Source organism: Schistocerca americana, chromosome 1, assembly GCF_021461395.2.
Source record: "Schistocerca americana isolate TAMUIC-IGC-003095 chromosome 1, iqSchAmer2.1, whole genome shotgun sequence".
NCBI lineage: Eukaryota > Metazoa > Arthropoda > Insecta > Orthoptera > Acrididae > Schistocerca > Schistocerca americana.
The window spans coordinates 278,273,572-278,291,587 of record NC_060119.1 but is presented as its reverse complement, the minus strand read 5'-3'; the positions used below and the strand labels follow the sequence as shown (position 1 = coordinate 278,291,587).

At 41.1% G+C, this 18,016-nt stretch overlaps 1 protein-coding gene across 1 annotated transcript in view; it reads left to right on the top strand.

Moving 5' to 3' along the window:
• The window catches only part of LOC124625459 (small subunit processome component 20 homolog), a 208,888-nt gene that overhangs the window by 142,261 nt on the left and 48,611 nt on the right, over positions 1-18,016 (top strand). Inside the window, exons 28-29 of the mRNA XM_047149176.1 lie at positions 332-502; positions 15,266-15,508. Of these exons, the coding sequence (XP_047005132.1) occupies positions 332-502; positions 15,266-15,508 (414 nt within the window). The remainder of the gene's footprint in view (positions 1-331; positions 503-15,265; positions 15,509-18,016) is intronic.

Here is an 18,016-nt window from a genome sequence, read left to right as displayed (position 1 = left end):
TTTCCATTTCAATATCAAATCAAAGCAATTTGGTCTTTAAGATAACTGAATTACATTGAAGAGTTGCACAACAGTATGCATCCATCTCAGCACGATGGAAGTCTGTGAAGTCTACAAAATAGTCACCTCCAGTCGATGGGCTGTCCTGTCATGATAGCACATATTATGTTTATACTCCTTCTAATAAGTAACAATGCTTTATGCAGATTACATTCAAGCACACACTTCTGAAATGGCAAACCAATACTGCTAAGCATATAATGAATATTGACAAAATGCCTTTTTTTAATTCTCCCATTTTTTGATAAAAATTTCATTTTTATTTTCACAGAGAAGCACACAAGCTCTTCAGTGTTTGTCTTGGATCCTTAAAATGGATCTGCCTAGTATTAAAACTTATGGGAAAGAATTGACTACATCAATTTTTACTATTCTTCATAAGTATGCAGTTTCGGGAATAAGCAAAGGAGATAATTATGACTTAGTAGCAGCAGCATTTAAGGTAAGTTTTATGTTGCCTGTTTAGTTAACTTATATTTTGACTACAAGGTCATAAAATCACTGTGCTAGCATATTCTTAAACAAAGCACTTAAATTTTGTGTCTGTGTATTGCCTGTAACAGAAGTACACTTCGGATAATCAAGATGAATTATGACATTAATGTTTTCTGTAGCAACATCTATAGTAAGTCTATTGACAGTGGGTGGTAGTGTCAGCTTACTATAATAAGAGGGCAAAGTTTACTTGCACAACTTCAGGCTGTGACAGTGAACAAAAAACACAACTGTGGGACGACGGTTCAATCCCGTCTCCGGCCATCCTGATTTAGGTTTTCCGTGATTTCCCTAAATCGTTTCAGGCAAATGCCGGGATGGTTCCTTTGAAAGGGCACGGCCGATTTCCTTCCCAATTCTACCCTAACCCCAGCTTGTGCTCCGTCTCTAATGACCTCGTTGTCGACGGGACGTTAAACACTAACAACCACCACCACCACCACCACCACCACCACCACCACCACCACAACTGTAGGAGAAGCCGGGGCTCTTTTTGGTTCTCATTTGTGATCCTGAGATTATCCTCCACATATAAAATTAGAAATATAAAAATAAACTTTTTTTCAGAATTTTCTTTGATTATTCCTGCTTCCAAAAATTGTCACTCATCACTACCTCTGAAGGTAATGCAGCTTTCTTATGTGTCTCTCGACAGATTTTCTATTGTAGTAGAATACATTCTGTTTATTACTTTATACTGTGTGTATATTTTCCATTTATAATATTTTCTTTTCGTAAAATTACTTGTTTACCTTCCACCGTGTCTTTCTGGCAAGATTTTATAGTATTACCTCTGACATTGTATGACTTGCAGAACTTTACCCAGAATTTTATTTTTAAAGATGAAGCATAAAGTTGGCACCAGTTTTTTGTTTTAAACTGTGTTATATGCTAATGTTTCACGTTGATTTGTTGGTGTTAGCATTTTTCTCACTTATTCAAAAAGCTTTCTGAAGGATCTTATCTGTATTACAATAGGGTATTTGACAGTTTTCAGAAAATTGTCTTAAATGATTAATTCTGTTATTTTATGCTCTTAATATGCTTTTCTCCTCTTGATTTTCAGTATTCTTTTATAGAAATGGAAATGAAATTCAAATAATTTGAAAGCCCACTAAAATGCTCCATTAGAGTCTTGTGACGTCACTGGCTATCTTGCTGCTCCTATTGTCATAATGCTAATTGACACTGATGTCTTGTTTTGGAATTTACATTTTGGAAAATGGGTTACATACAAACGATGTGTAGTACGAGGTGGAATCCAAAATTTTCAGAACTGGTGCTGCCATATGGAAAGTAGGAGTAGTAGAACTTCGCACGACTAGGTGGCAAGAGCTGCATATCTGATGAGTCAGTGTGCGGACTGGCATTCAGCTGGGAGGACATGTTGTGTGTCCACAGTGATTTCCGTAATACTGTGTGTTTGGTGTATGGCGATTTTAAGATGGATCCGTGAACAGAACAGCACGTGTGTATCAAATTCTGTGTGAATTTCGGGAAAAGTGCTACGGAGACCCTTGCAATGATTCAACAAATGTTTGGGGGCAGAGCATGAGCCGTATGCATGTGTTTGAGAGGCATGTTCGGCTCAGGGCCGGCCGTACAGACGTCGAAGATGATGCTTACACTGGAAGGACCGTTAGCCGGACAACACCAGACATTGTTGCCAAACTTCAACAATTGGTTCGTGCAGATTGACGTCGAACCATTCAAGACCTTGCGAATGAAGTGGGTATTGGTTATAGGACATGTCAACGAATGTTGACTGATGAATTGGGCTTGCATCGTGTCGCCGCAGAATTTGTGTCAAGGATTTTGACTGCCAATCATAAGGCACAGCGTGTCGAAGTGTGCGCGGACCTTTGTCAGACCGCATCTGTGATGATCCAACCTTCTTGTCACGGGTTATCACCAGTGACGAGAGCTGGGTTTATGGTTATGACCCAGATATGAAGCAACAGTTGTCCCAGTGGAAGAGCCTGGGCTCTCCAATACCCAAAAAATAAAGATAGGTGAAGAGCAAAGGGAAGAGCGTGATCATCGTTTTCTTCGACACCAAGGGAATTGTGCACAAAGAATTCATAATTGTGCACAAAGAATTCATCCCGCCCAACCAAACAGTGAATTCCGCATACTACTGTGACGTTTTGCGACGGCTACATGAAAATGTGTGGCAACAACAGTCTGAACTTTGGCGTCAAGGGAACTGGCTGCTGCATCACGACAATGCGCCCTGTCACATGTCCTTGCTCATCAGGATCCTTTTGGCAATAAACAACATGGCGGTTGTACCCCACCCACTGTACTCACCAGATTTGGCACCTTGCGACTTTGCGCTATTCCCAAAACTGAAACTCTAGTTGAAAGGCCGTCAGTTCAACACTCTAGAGAGAATTCAAGAAGCATTGCTGGCGGTGATAAACACCCTCAAAGAGCAGTACTTCCAGAAAACATTTGACCAGTGGCAGAAGCACTGGGACCGGTGTGTACGTGTGGATGGGAACTACTTTGAGAGTGATGGTGACCATTAGTCCAAAGGTAAGGTTTTCATCGAATGGCTGCACCAGTCCTGAAAATTTTGGATAGCACCTCGTACCACAGTGTACAAATACATCTACAAAAACTCCTGAAATTTGTTTTTGAGTGTTCCAGAGAATGATAAGATGCATAAAATGTTGTTGCACTGTACTGGCAAAATGCCTTTACATCGATACACATGTTCCCCAAATTAATTGAAAATGTGTTTCACTTTGAAGCTGTCAATTTACCTCTGAGATATGCTTTCCTACTGTTGCACGGAAGGATAGCATCATTCAACGAAATTAAACTCGTAGTGAAGATTGTCATTTTACCCAACTTTACATAAATTATTCAGTAACTCAGTTGATAGAGCGGTAGACCATCGAGTTTTATAAGATGATGTCCATAGATCACTGGGTCGAATCAAACCTGAAAGACTATTTTAACTTATTTATAAAATGATTTGACAGCCCTCTCATATGAAAACCAAACCACAATTGAAAAATTTCACCACACCGATCAGAAATAGAACGTTTTTGTGTTTTCCTTGCTGTTTTCACATGTTTTACATTTGCAATCACTGTTTGCACACATTACATGGAAAAACATGATGCTGGGGTGGTTAGCTCAAGACTGTGATAGACTTCATCATCACTGATAGAAAAGCTGGTCAGTTTGTTACGGATGTTCAAGTCACACCTAGTGAGTGCCTAGATAGCGAACACCGGCTATTAACTACTGACCTAAAAGATGTTCAGGTGCCAAAATTTAAACAAAAGGGAATGCCAAAGATTAAAACTTGTTGTTGAAGGACATGGAAAAGAATAGAAAGTATAAAGCACAAATAGCAGCCATGTTACCCAAAACTGAGAAAAGGGGAATAGAAGAAGACTGGTCCTTATTCAAAGAAATCCTTGTTAGAGAAGCTGCAGACCTCTGTGGGAAAACGAGTGCCATACCAAAAGAGAAGGAAACACCTTGGTGGAATGATTGGGTAAAGACAGCAGTAAAAGATAGGAAACAGATGATAGACAAAATGAATTAGCAACTGAACATCTAGCTCAAGAATACTGGAAAAAGAAACTAGCTGTAAAAAGACTGATCCAGGAAGAAAAGGAAAAATTCTGGGGAGACTCTACTAAAAGGGTGGAGGAAGACTGTCAGGTAAGTAGGAAATTACTACTCAAAGTACAAAAGAGCAAACTAAATGAATATGTAAATATCCTTGCCCTGGAAACAGATGACTGTAACCTAATATGAACAGAGGAAGGCATCAGGGATGAAATGAAAAAGTATTTCAGCATGCTGCTAAATAGAGAAGGGAGAACACAACCATAAATGACTGTTGAGTAATTAAAGAAATCCAAACTAACGGACACCAATCAACACGGCGTGAAGTAGAAACAGCATTTTAGAGCATGCGGAAAGGAAGGGCGACAGGCTTTGATGGTCCCAGCTCAGACATGATAAAGGCAGCTGGTATATTAGGCTTAAATTGGCTATATAGAGTATTATCAGTGGTTTGGAAAGAAAACAAAATCCCCGAAGCCTGGAGTAAAGGAGTCATCATCCCTCTGTTCAAAAAAGGCAATCGACAAAAATGTGGAAATTACAGAGGTATCATGCTGCTATCACACACTTTGAAGCTGCTAGAAAAGATCATAGAAATGAGAATCAGAAAGATAGTAGAACCTTCACTCGATGGAGAACAACATCGATTCAGGAAAGACCAAGGTACTGTGGATCTTATTTTTGCAGTAAGAATGTTGACAGAAAAGTACTGGGAATATGGAACAAATCTTGTGATTTGGTTTGTGGACATTGAAAAAGCGTATGACAGTGTTCCTCGAAATATCTATTTGAATGTTTGGAAGACCTAAAGTTGCCAAAGTGCCTAATCGACAAAGTCAAGATGCTGTACCAAAAGTGTTACAGCTGTGTCCAGATAGGCAACGGATGATCAGAATGCATTGAGACAGAGAGAGGTTTCGAACAAGGAAGTGCCTTGTCACCACTCCTGTTTGTAATAGTATTAAACAAGATCATAAAATCTACCAAGAAAATAGACAGTGAACCAGATGCCCTGGTTTTTGCTGATGATTTGATAGTATGGGGAGAGACAGAAGCTGAAGCACAGAAGAACCTTAAATATTGGAACAACATATTCAAAAATTTCAGACTAAAAATAAGTAAAACAAAACAGTAGAAATGACCATCAACAGGCAAGGGACAGCCTCAAATATATTTCTACACTCCTGGAAATGGAAAAAAGAACACATTGACACCGGTGTGTCAGACCCACCATACTTGCTCCGGACACTGCGAGAGGGCTGTACAAGCAATGATCACACGCACGGCACAGCGGACACACCAGGAACCGCGGTGTTGGCCGTCGAATGGCGCTAGCTGTGCAGCATTTGTGCACCGCCGCCGTCAGTGTCAGCCAGTTTGCCGTGGCATACGGAGCTCCATCGCAGTCTTTAACACTGGTAGCATGCCGCGACAGCGTGGACGTGAACCGTATGTGCAGTTGACGGACTTTGAGCGAGGGCGTATAGTGGGCATGCGGGAGGCCGGGTGGACATACCGCCGAATTGCTCAACACGTGGGGCGTGAGGTCTCCACAGTACATCGATGTTGTCGCCAGTGGTCGGCGGAAGGTGCATGTGCCCGTCGACCTGGGACCGGACCGGACCGCAGCGACGCACGGATGCACACCAAGACCGTAGGATCCTACGCAGTGCCGTAGGGGACCGCACCGCCACTTCCCAGCAAATTAGGGACACTGTTGCTCCTGGGGTATCGGCGAGGACCATTCGCAATCGTCTCCATGAAGCTGGGCTACGGTCCCGCACACCGTTAGGCCGTCTTCTGCTCACGCCCCAACATCGTGCAGCCCGCCTCCAGTGGTGTCGCGACAGGCGTGAATGGAGGGACGAATGGAGACGTGTCGTCTTCAGCGATGAGAGTCGCTTCTGCCTTGGTGCCAATGATGGTTGTATGCGTGTTTGGCGCCGTGCAGGTGAGCGCCACAATCAGGACTGCATACGACCGAGGCACACAGGGCCAACACCCGGCATCATGGTGTGGGGAGCGATCTCCTACACTGGCCGTACACCACTGGTGATCGTCGAGGGGACACTGAATAGTGCACGGTACATCCAAACCGTCATCGAACCCATCGTTCTACCATTCCTAGACCGGCAAGGGAACTTGCTGTTCCAACAGGACAATGCACATCCGCATGTATCCCGTGCCACCCAACGTGCTCTAGAAGGTGTAAGTCAACTACCCTGGCCAGCAAGATCTCCGGATCTGTCCCCCATTGAGCATGTTTGGGACTGGATGAAGCGTCGTCTCACGCGGTCTGCACGTCCAGTACGAACGCTGGTCCAACTGAGGCGCCAGGTGGAAATGGCATGGCAAGCCGTTCCACAGGACTACATCCAGCATCTCTACGATCATCTCCATGGGAGAATAGCAGCCTGCATTGCTGCGAAAGGTGGATATACACTGTACTAGTGCCGACATCGTGCATGCTCTGTTGCCTGTGTCTATGTGCCTGTGGTTCTGTCAGTGTGATCATGTGATGTATCTGACCCCAGGAATGTGTCAATAAAGTTTTCCCTTCCTGGGACAATGAATTCACGGTGTTCTTATTTCAATTTCCAGGAGTGTAGAAGGAGCCAAATAAGAATCTGTTTCACATTTCAAGTACCTATGAAGCATGATCTCGAATGACAACACTATTTTGTACCACCTTAAAGTCAGTACTGCCATTAGACTGTTTTTTATTTTCCGTGTTACATTTACACGATCAGGAGACAATAGAGTATTTTAAATACGACAGTATGCCATCTTAGGCACTGTATAACATTAAAACACTTGATAATGGCACTTTAAAGTCGAAATTATGATCGTGTAAATGTAACACGGCAAATAAAAAACAGTCTAATGGTGGTACTGACTTTAACGAAATATATTATGACTGTGGCCCCACATTATGAAAAATTATATTTTGTACCATCCTAACAAATGGTTTAAAAAACATGTACCCTACTAAACAAAGACCTCAAAGAATTCAGGCAACAGAAATGAAATTCATTAAGACTATGCATCAAATAACTAGAAAGGACAAAATCAGAAATGAGGTGAACAGAAAAGTAGTTGGTATTGATGTTCCTGTTAGCAGTGTCATAAAGAAATGCGAGCTTCAGTTGTATGGGCACATAATGAGAATGAACAGCCAAAGACCTGCCGAAAGGTATTTCAACCTGAGCCTTGTAGGAAGAAGACCATGGGGAAGACCAAGAAAACACTGGATAGAGACTGTAAAATCAGATGTGGAGGAGAAAGGACACAAATCGGAAGCTGTCCTGAAACAAAAGATCTATGAAGACAGAACGATATGGCAAGTTTCCAGAATGAGATTTTCACTCTGCAGCGGAGTGTGCGCTGATATGAAACTTCCTGGCAGATTAAAACTGTGTGCCCAACCGAGACTCGAACTCGGGACCTTTGCCTTTCACAGGCAAGTGCTCTACCATCTGAGCTACCGAAGCACGACTCACTTGATATGGCAAGTGCTTATACACAACACCGGGGGAACTGGAGTTGGAAAAATGATGATGATGATAATGACATGCTAAAAGATATTTTCTAGTTAATGTGACCACACGTTTTGCTTTATTAGAAACAATGTTTTTTTATCTTTGTATTGTAGAGCTAGGATCCTTATTTCTTAAACTTTCGAAGTTTCATCATCTTACATAAAGATGGAGTAAGACTGCTTCAGACACTGACATTAGCTTATGCACACATCACAGCCCTTTTGTTTGTGTTAGTAGCATGTTGTATGTGCTTTATATCTCTCCGTATAGAGAATCTCATCGTCCTAAACCTCATTGTACTGTGGGCATATGGTGGTATCTTCACTGCTAGCAATGCTTTCCAAAAAAGTGAATTGTTTGTCTGCAGAGTAAATTCATTTATCCTCTGGTGTCCATTTCTCAGACTAAGATTAATGTGAAGCTATATATAATACATCCCACCATTGAAACAAATACTACAGTTCTTGCTAATGCTCTTTTTGTATTTCGTATAAAACTTTTAAAAATATAAAACCCTTCCAGTATTCAAACATGTGACCTCTTTATCCACAGTCAAATGCACTACCTGTTGCACCACTGAGTGCCTGCTCATAGTATTTTTCTGCTGAGTGTCTTCTATAGAGAAAATCAGCACTAAGATTTGCCAAGAACAATTTTATCATGTTTTTGGTCGTAGCTCATGAATGATAGCTGACAATCTAGTTATAATATAAGGATCCATCTGCAAAGGTTCTACAGTTCCTTAGTTTTAAGTGAGTTTAATGATGTTTTAGGGAGCAGTGAAAAGAATGTCCATTGTTGCAAATATTGCTGCTCTAAATGGGTGGACCATAAACACATCAACTTCCGTAAGGTTTCCATTATCAGCATTCGCAAAATTCCTTTCTGTTATTACTTGAAAGTTGTAATTGAGATTTCCCTCACTAAATAACTAAACTTTTTGCAAAAATGTATGTAAAGACCTCACAACTCCTATGATACATATATAGCTTTGTCTTACTCTAGTCTATGACATCACCTTAGCTTCAGCCAGTAACACAGCATTCTCAATCATGTGACCAAATTTTGATATATAATAATTTTTAAGCTTTAATTACATAAAAAACAGATATTTTATGAGAATATTGACCATAAATGCTATCTGAATGTTACAGTGAATGAGAATAACAACAACCCAAACCATATTTTTAACATAGGAAAATAGCCTATCGCACAAAATGTATGAGCCATACAGAAGGATGCTTGGGAGGAATTCTGCATGATTATAACTATGATGTCACATAGATTGGCTGAATACTTGAAATCAACTCTGAGTGATTTGGTTAGAATTTTGGGTAAAATAACCTACTCATAACAAGAGTTGATTCTATCCATTACTTCTGAACGATCTGTGATCTGAGCACTCACTTCTTGTTTTCTTTAATCGTATGTACCTCACCTCATCTAACCCTTTGGAATTTACAGAGATAAATATTGATAGATAAGAATTAATTATGCTGATGGGTTCCTGTAGTCATGTCCTAGTTCATGAACCACGGGCAACGTATGAGAGGCCAAGTAAGTGGTCCCGACAGTCGGGATACCAGTTACTTTGGAATAAGGCTGAGCATCTCGGACATATTCTGAGTCGTGGTCACCTTTGTGCTCATACGGCAAAGACTACCAAATCCACCGGTTAGTCCCTCAACCGTTAGGGGTAAAACTCAATGGGACTCAGGGCAAGTAAGGCTAGCAACCTGCTTCCCTGGTACTTTAAATATGGTGCTGGCAACAATCAGAGCAAAAGACCTTTGGAGGTGACGGAGTCCCACCTCTAACTGACAAACCAGGGACTCCTAAGATACGACTTGGCAAACAAATGGTAATGAGATGGGGAGCTATTAATATCAATGGGGGCTACTCTGGGAAGAAAGTAGAGCTGGCAGAGGCTGCAAGTAAGATGGGGCTGGACGTTTTAGCTGTTAGTGACATTCGGGTAAGGGGTGAGAAAGAAGAGGAAGTGGGAGAATACAAGGTCTACCTGTCAGGAGTCAAAGCAGGAATATCACAATGGGGTGTAGGGCTTTACATCAGGAAAGAAATGGAACCCAGCGTAGTTGCAGTAAGGTATGTAAACGAACGACTGATGTGGATAGATTTGACAGTGTCTAGCAAGAAAATTAGGATTGTGTCAGTATATTCGCATTGTGAAGGGACAGATCAAGATAAGATGGATAGCTTATATGAGGCACTCAGTGATGTAGTTGTTAGAGTAAAGGACAAGGACAGTGTTCTGCTCATGGGTGATTTTAATGCCAGGATTGGAAATCGAACAGAAGGGTATGAAAAGGTTATGGGTAAATTTGGAGAGGATATGGAGGCCAACAGGAACGGGAAACAACTCTTGGATTTCTGTGCCAGTATGGGCTTAGTAATCACAAACTCCTTTTTTAAACATAAGAATATTCACCGGTATACTTGGGAAGGCAGGGGAACCAGATCAGTCATTGACTATATAATAACAGATCAGGAATTCAGGAAGGCTGTGAGGGACACACGTGTATTCAGGGGATTCTTTGATGACACTGATCATTATTTAATCTGCAGTGAAATTGGGATTGTGAGGCCGAAAGTGCAGGAGGTCAGGTCCATATGTAGGAGGATAAGAGTGGAGAAACTTCAGGATAAGGAAATCAGGCACAAGTACATAACAGCGATCTCAGAAAGGTACCAGTTAGTTGAATGTAGTCAATTACAGTCATTGGAAAAGGAATGGACAAGGTACAGGGACACAGTACTAGAAGTGGCTAAAGAATGTCTTGGAACAGTAGTGTGTAAAAGTAGGATGAAGCAAACAGCTTGGTGGAATAGCACAGTCAAGGCAGCCTGTAAAAGGAAAAAGAAGGCGTATCAAAAATGGCTACATACTAGAACTCAGGTAGACAGAGAAAGTTATGTTGAAGAAAGAAACAAAGCCAAACAGATAATTGCAGCATCCAAGAAGAAATCTTGGGAAGACTTTGGAAACAGGTTGGAGACTATGGGTCAAGCTGCTGGAAAACCATTCTGGAGTGTAATTAGCAGTCTTCGAAAGGGAGGTAAGAAGGAAATGACAAGTATTTTGGACAGGTCAGGAAAACTGCTGGTGAATCCTGTGGATCCCTTGGGCAGATGGAGGGAATATTTTGAAGAGTTGCTCAATGTAGGTGAAAATACGATCAGCAATGTTTCAGATTTCGAGGTAGAATGGGAAAGGAATGATGATGGAAATAGGATCACATTTGAGGAAGTGGAGAAAATGGTCAATAGATTGCAGTGCAATAAAGCAGCTGGGGTGGATGAAATTAAGTCGGAACTCATCAAATACAGTGGAATGTCAGGTCTTAAATGGCTACACAGGATAATTGAAATGGCCTGGGAGTCGGGACAGGTTCCATCAGACTGGACAAAAGCAATAATCACACCAATCTTTAAACATGGAAACAGAAAAGATTGTAACAACTACAGAGGTATCTCTCTAATCAGCGTTGTGGGTAAAATCTTCTCAGGTATTGTTGAAAGGAAAGTGCGAGTATTAGTTGAGGACCAATTGGATGAAAATCAGTGTGGGTTTAGGCCTCTTAGAGGTTGTCAGGACCGGATCTTTAGCTTACGGCAAATAATGGAGAAGTGTTATGAGTGGAACAGGGAATTGTATCTATGCTTTATAGATCTAGAAAAGGCATATGACCAGGTTCCAAGGAGGAAGTTATTGTCTGTTCTACAAGATTATGGAATAGGAGGCAAACTTTTGCAAGCAATTAAAGGTCTTTACATGGATAGTCAGGCAGCAGTTAGAGTTGACGATAAATTGAGTTCATGGTTCAGAGTAGTTTCAGGGGTAAAACAAGGCTGCAACCTGTCTCCACTGTTGTTCATATTATTTATGGATCATATGTTGAAAACAATAGGCTGGCTGGGTGAGATTAAGATATGTGAACACAAAATAAGCAGTCTTGCATATGCGGATGACTTAGTTGTGATGGCAGATTCGATTGAAAATTTGCAAAGTAATATTTCAGAGCTAGATCAGAAATGGAAGGACTATGATATGAAGATTAGCATCTCCAAAACGAAAGTAATGTCAGTGGGAAAGAAATATAAACGGATTGAGTGCCAAATAGGAGGAACAAAGTTAGAACAGGTGGACGGTTTCAAGTACTTAGGATGCATATTCTCACAGGATGGCAACATAGTGAAAGAACTGGAAGCGAGGTGTAGCAAAGCTAATGCAGTGAGCACTCTGCTACGATCTACTCTCTTGTGCAAGAAGGAAGTCAGTACCAAGACTAAGTTATCTGCGCACCGTTCAATCTTTCGACCAACTTTGTTGTATGGGAGCGAAAACTGGGTGGATTCAGGTTACCTTATCAACAAGGTTGAGGTTACGGATATGAAAGTAGCTAGGATGATTGCAGGTACTAGTAGATGGGAACAATGGCAGGAGGGTGTCCACAATGAGGAAATCAAAGAAAAACTGGGAATGAACTCTATAGATGTAGCAGTCAGGGCGAACAGGCTTAGATGGTGGGGTCATGTTACACGCATGGGAGAACCAAGGTTACCCAAGAGACTCATGGGTTCAGCAGTAGAGGTTAGGAGGAGTCAGGGCAGACCAAGGAGAAGGTACCTGGATTCGGTTAAGAATGATTTTGAAGTAATAGGTTTAACATGAGAAGAGACACCAGTGTTAGCACTGAACAGGGGATCATGGAGGAATTTTATAAGGGGGCTATGCTCCAGACTGAACGCTGAAAGGCATAATCAGTCTTAAATGATGATGATGATGTTATCTACATGGAGTCTATACTGATTGATGTTGTCAAAAAAAGGTAGTTTGAAATGCTGTCTTGGAAGAGGAAAGAAGATGCTGCTGATTATGAAAAACAAAATAGCTGCTAAATGATACAGCAAGACAAGAGAGGATGCTAGATGCTAAAGAAATAAGCTAAGTTTTGTGAAGAAATGTGTAAAAATGAGAGACAAATTATTTTACTGTTGAGTGTTCTAAACACATTCACCTCTGGTCATATACCACAATTTTAATTTAGCTAAGGGATTAGAGGTCTTGTTCTGTATACAAATTGTGGGGTCTTCTCTGTTGAAAGCCTGTAAAAACTGTAAAGCCTCCAGAATTAATTTTCACTCTGCAGTGGAGCAGCTCTCATATGAAACTCTGATAGATTAAAACTGTGTGCTGGACCAAGACTCAAACTTGGGCCCTTTACTTTTCACGGGCAAGTGCTCTAACAACTGAACTACCCAAAAATAACTCACAACCTGCCCTCACAGCCTTACTTTCGCAAGTACCTCATCTCCTACATTCTAAACTTCACAGAAGCTATCCTGCAAAACTAACACTCCTGAAAGAAACAATGTTGTGAAAACATGACTTAGCCACAGCCTGGGGGAATGCTTCCAGAATGAATTTTCAATCTGTACTAGAATGTGTGCTGATATGAAACTTCCTGACAGTTTAATCCATGGTCCAGTCTTGTAGATCCCATGCCCACTGCGATTGTAGTTGATGTTGTCCTTGCTACTCACCACATAGCAGAGATTCTGAGTCACAGATAGGCACAACAAAAAGACTGTCAGGACATTAGCTTTTGGCAAACAAGGCCTTTGTCTAAAACACACACGCGTGCGCACGCACGCAAATACAACTCACGCACACATGACCACAGTCTATGGCTACTGATGCCATGAGAAACCTATCTCTGTCTGACAACATTGAATTCACCTGGCAGCAGCAGTGCACCGATGTGATGACCTTGAGTTGTGGGGATTCACAAGCTTGCTAACACTGTCTCCCTCCTGCCCCACCATCACAAACCCAGAACACTGTCAGGCCTATGATGCTTCATTGCAGTCTACAGTGCCAGTGAACTTGAATTGAAAGTGATTTATGTTATCGGTAACGGTACAATTTTTTTGTTAGTTGCTAGTTTCATAATGGAAAAAATAAAAAGTATTCATATAATGCGGGCTATAAATTGAAAGTAATAGTAAATGCAGAAGAACATGGAAACAAGCTGCTGAGTGGCATTTCAGCTCTCCACCAACAGAAAAACCATTCACAATTGGAGGGCAAGAATTGAAAAAAAATGAGGAAGACTAAACGTGCAAATAGAGGACTGTATAAAAATGGCCAAACTAGATGATGACGTATTGAAATGGATTCAATGACACCATCAAAATGGCATTGGAATGAAGACAAAAATGATTCAAATACGCACTCAAAAGCTAGTGCTACAGTGGAACTTAACAGACTTTGAGGATGGAGTTGATGAAGCAGGTTTATGAAGCATCATGGACTTAGCATGTGAACCAAAATATCTCAGAAAATGCCACAAGAGTATGAAGAGAAAATATTATGTTTCCATTACTTTATTATTCAACATCAAAAGAAAACCAATGTGGAGGTAAGCCAAATACCGAATATATACGAAACTCCTCTGTGTTGGTGTGACGAGTACCAGAACTCTTCCCATGAAAGGTGCTAAAACTGTAACTGTAGAAACAAGTGAACATGAAAAAATACACTATGTCTTTGTCCTTTCATGTTGTGCTGATGGCACTAAATTTAATCCAGTGATCATTTTCAAGTGCAAAAGAGTGCCAAAGCCTTCATAAATACCGCCAGGTGTTATTGTTCATGTACATGATAAAGGTTGGATGGATGAGGCTGGTATGAAATTATGGATTAAAAGAGTATGGGAGAGAAGGAAACATGCTTTATTGAAAAAGATTTCTCTCCTTGTGCTAGATCAGTTTAGTAGTCATTTGAAAAATTCTGTGAAAGAGAAATTGAGACAGAGAAATACAGAGCTTGCTGTCATTCTGGGAGGGCTTACTTCACAGTTGCAACCTGTTGATGTCTCAATAAATGAACCATTTAGAGTGTTTTAGAGTGTATATGAGAGAGGAATGGAACAAATCAATGGTGGATGAAACCCAACATGACTTGATGCTGAAGGGAGCTTTAAAACGATCTACAATCAAACAATTGCATCAGTGGATAAAACAGTCAAGGTCTAGAGTGAGAGAAGACATTATTGTTAAATCTCTCAAGAAGTGTGACATAAGTAATGCTCTCAATTGTAGTGAAGACATATACGAAGAGGATGATGATGAGAAGGAAGAAGAAGAAGATGAAAATTCCAGTGACAATTTTCAGGGATTATAAAGGTCTGTTCAGCTTTATGAACTAGGAATTTTTTAGCCTGGTTTTGCAGTCTAATAATAAAAACGGTACAAATGGCAACCATGCCACATGCACACCTCGTGTACGTGGCCTGCAGCCATTGGCCCACGCTGATACAGTTGGCAGCCGAATCAAGCGTACATGCATGGTGATCCAGACATGGCGCACTCACACTTACGTGCACTAGTAGTGGAATACGGCAGTTTCTATCTGATACTTTATATGGAGTGAACACAGTGTAGCTTGAGAATTCATTGACTTTGTTCCCTCTTAACATGTTGATAAAAATATTTTTTAAGAAACAATTACAATTGATTTGAGGAAACATAGTGTTTATCATGTAATTTCTTTTCAGGCAGTGACAGTGCTGGTTCGTGACGTGGAACAAAATATCTTGAGTTCTGACCAGCTGAAAGCTTTGTTACTGTACGCAGAAAAGGATATGCATGATTATCAGCGACAGGCAACAGCATTTGGATTGTTGAGAGCAATTCTGGTACGCCGTTTCATTGTGTCTGAAATTCCAGAAGTAATGCAGAAAGTTGCTGCTCTTAGTATAACATCTGAACATTCCCACGTACGGATGCAGGCAAGACAGGTGAGAAATAAAGTGTGATTTAATGTATTTGATTCCAAGTACTGCCATTTTCATTACCTATTTTGTTTGTTTCTGCCCATATGAGTTAATACTACTTTTAAGATGTTCTGCTAGGAGTACACGTGAAATATATCCTTTGTAACAATTTGCTCCTAGGATGTGGCAATGATGTAACAGAATTGTGGTATGCAGTACCATAGAATTTTTGTGTGGACCCAATCCCAGAAATATTTTGTGAAGTGTCCTAGTCATTTTCTTCTTGCGGAAAAACACACACACACACACACACATACACACACACACACAATATGAAGTGTAAGTGATTTATGAGTTTAAGTTATCACTCATCGCATAATAGAGGCATTGAACTGTCAACAGGTACACAAATAAGACAGAAAACTTCAGTCTTTAGTGTACTTGTCAATGACTCAAAGCCTCTGCTTTCAATGAGTTGTTACCTATACTCCTAAATTATTTACTTTCTGCCAGAGCTTTCCATACTGTACAATATGAAGTGTAACATACTGCAAAGCAATTATTTACTTAAGACTTTTCATTAAAACCACTTGCTGTAATAGATAGGTTAAAACAGTGAGTGTCTCAGGGTCAGTTCTGTCTGAATGAGACTCCATTTTTGCATTTTCATTCCAAAACCAGTGCTCTTGGTGATTTAAACGATTGTTTGAACTTAATGTCTTTTTTACATGAATTCTGTTATTGATTGATCAACATTTCAGCAGGTAAAAGATGTAGGAAGAATTTGGATAGTTTTTAACCCTTACTTTTGAATTAAATACAAGTAACTTCTGCTACAACAAATTAAAATTGTCTATTAGTCCACAGACCAAACAGTAAAATTCATCTGAGTCCCAACTGAAATTAATATGAGAGAATTCTGGACTAAGTTGAATACAATCCAAGCACTTCTTAGCCAATAAGCACGTATTTAGTAATCAAAATTCCATTAATCCTAATGGTGGTAAAAACCAAGAGTTTACAATTAGCTGCACTACACACACAGAAAACAGTCGTGGCAGTTGCGAATCCACAGGTAGAGGTGCTTTAGATAACAGCAACTGAGGAAGAGACCACTTCTGGGTGGGCTTATATTTGCCCACTATGGAAATTCACGTGACTGACTGCCAATATCAGCAGTGCCCTCAGTGCAAGCATCAATACATCCATAGCTTCCATTTGCACACCTGCTGGAGTTACTAAATCCCCCCCCCCCCCCCTCCTTGAACCATCATATAGGGCATAAACCTGCCTGCATCCGTGGGAGAACAATGCAGCAGTAATGACCCGGAGCTGAACAGTGTCAAGATTGAAAGCTCCTGTAATATGTCTGGGATCACGAGTGATGTTTGTGCTGAATCCAGAGTTTCAGGTGTTGATCCAGAGACTTCTGTGAGCAGAGACATTTCTGTAGGGCACACATGATCCAGTGATTCAACTATCGATGAAGTGAGATCAGTGTCCATGGGAGTGTCTGTAGCTCAAGGGGATGAAGGAACAGGTGGCCATCCTTTATGATCCAGGGAGCTATGATGATGTGATGGTGGATATGGTGCAGTGATGGAGGCCACTGACCATGGTGCCCTGCCGGAGTTGGTTGAGGTGCTGGCAAGCATCCTATGTGTTGTAGCCACCTGGCTCCCCTGTTGTTCCACCACAAATCCCCCAGATCCGCCCTGTATTTTGCCTAAAAGTACTTGCCTGTACTGGAGCACCCACACAAAATGGTGTAGCTGGATCTGCTTCATATTCTTTGAGTGGAAAAGGGAGATTCAGAAATATCCTGTGAGGGTTGCCCATGAAAGACCTTTGCTGGGCTTCAACCATTGACAAGTGTGGACCTGGAAGAAGTGAGGAAGGTGTGTTTAGCAATGAAGTCGATTTTAGCATTTGCACTTTGAAAGCGTGAACCAGCTTTTCTGACAGCCCATTTGAGCCTGAGAAAAAGGTGTTTAAATTCATTGTTGATGTAAAACCTATTTAAATTGCTCACTGTCAGTTAAGGATCTGCCATCAGCATGTGGAATGTACCATCTGTTGTGAAGATCTGCTCCTAGGCTTCCACTGTGGCTGCCATTGTTGTCTGTGGGAGACAGATGACATACAGGGAGCAGAAAAAAAGAGTCACAATGCTTAACCATGTAAATCCTAAGAAAGGTCCTGCAAAGTCAAAATGAACATGACTTCACAGCTGTGTCGATGCTGACCATGGTGGGAAAAACTGGGATGAGACCAGCTGGTCTGCCTGGCAAGTGGCAGACAGTTGCAACTCCTGTTTCACATTGTCATCCATAAAAGGCCGTGAGATGTAATTGTGTGGCAGTTGCTTCATCCTGAATATTTTCCAATGGGATTGACGTATCAGTTGAAGCATCTGACATTACAGGGAGGATGGCACCACTATCCAGTGTCATTCATCATCTTTTGTAAGGAACATCACACTTTGCTGCCAGTGGATCTGCACCTGAGAGCTTGGGAGACCAATCTGGCTGA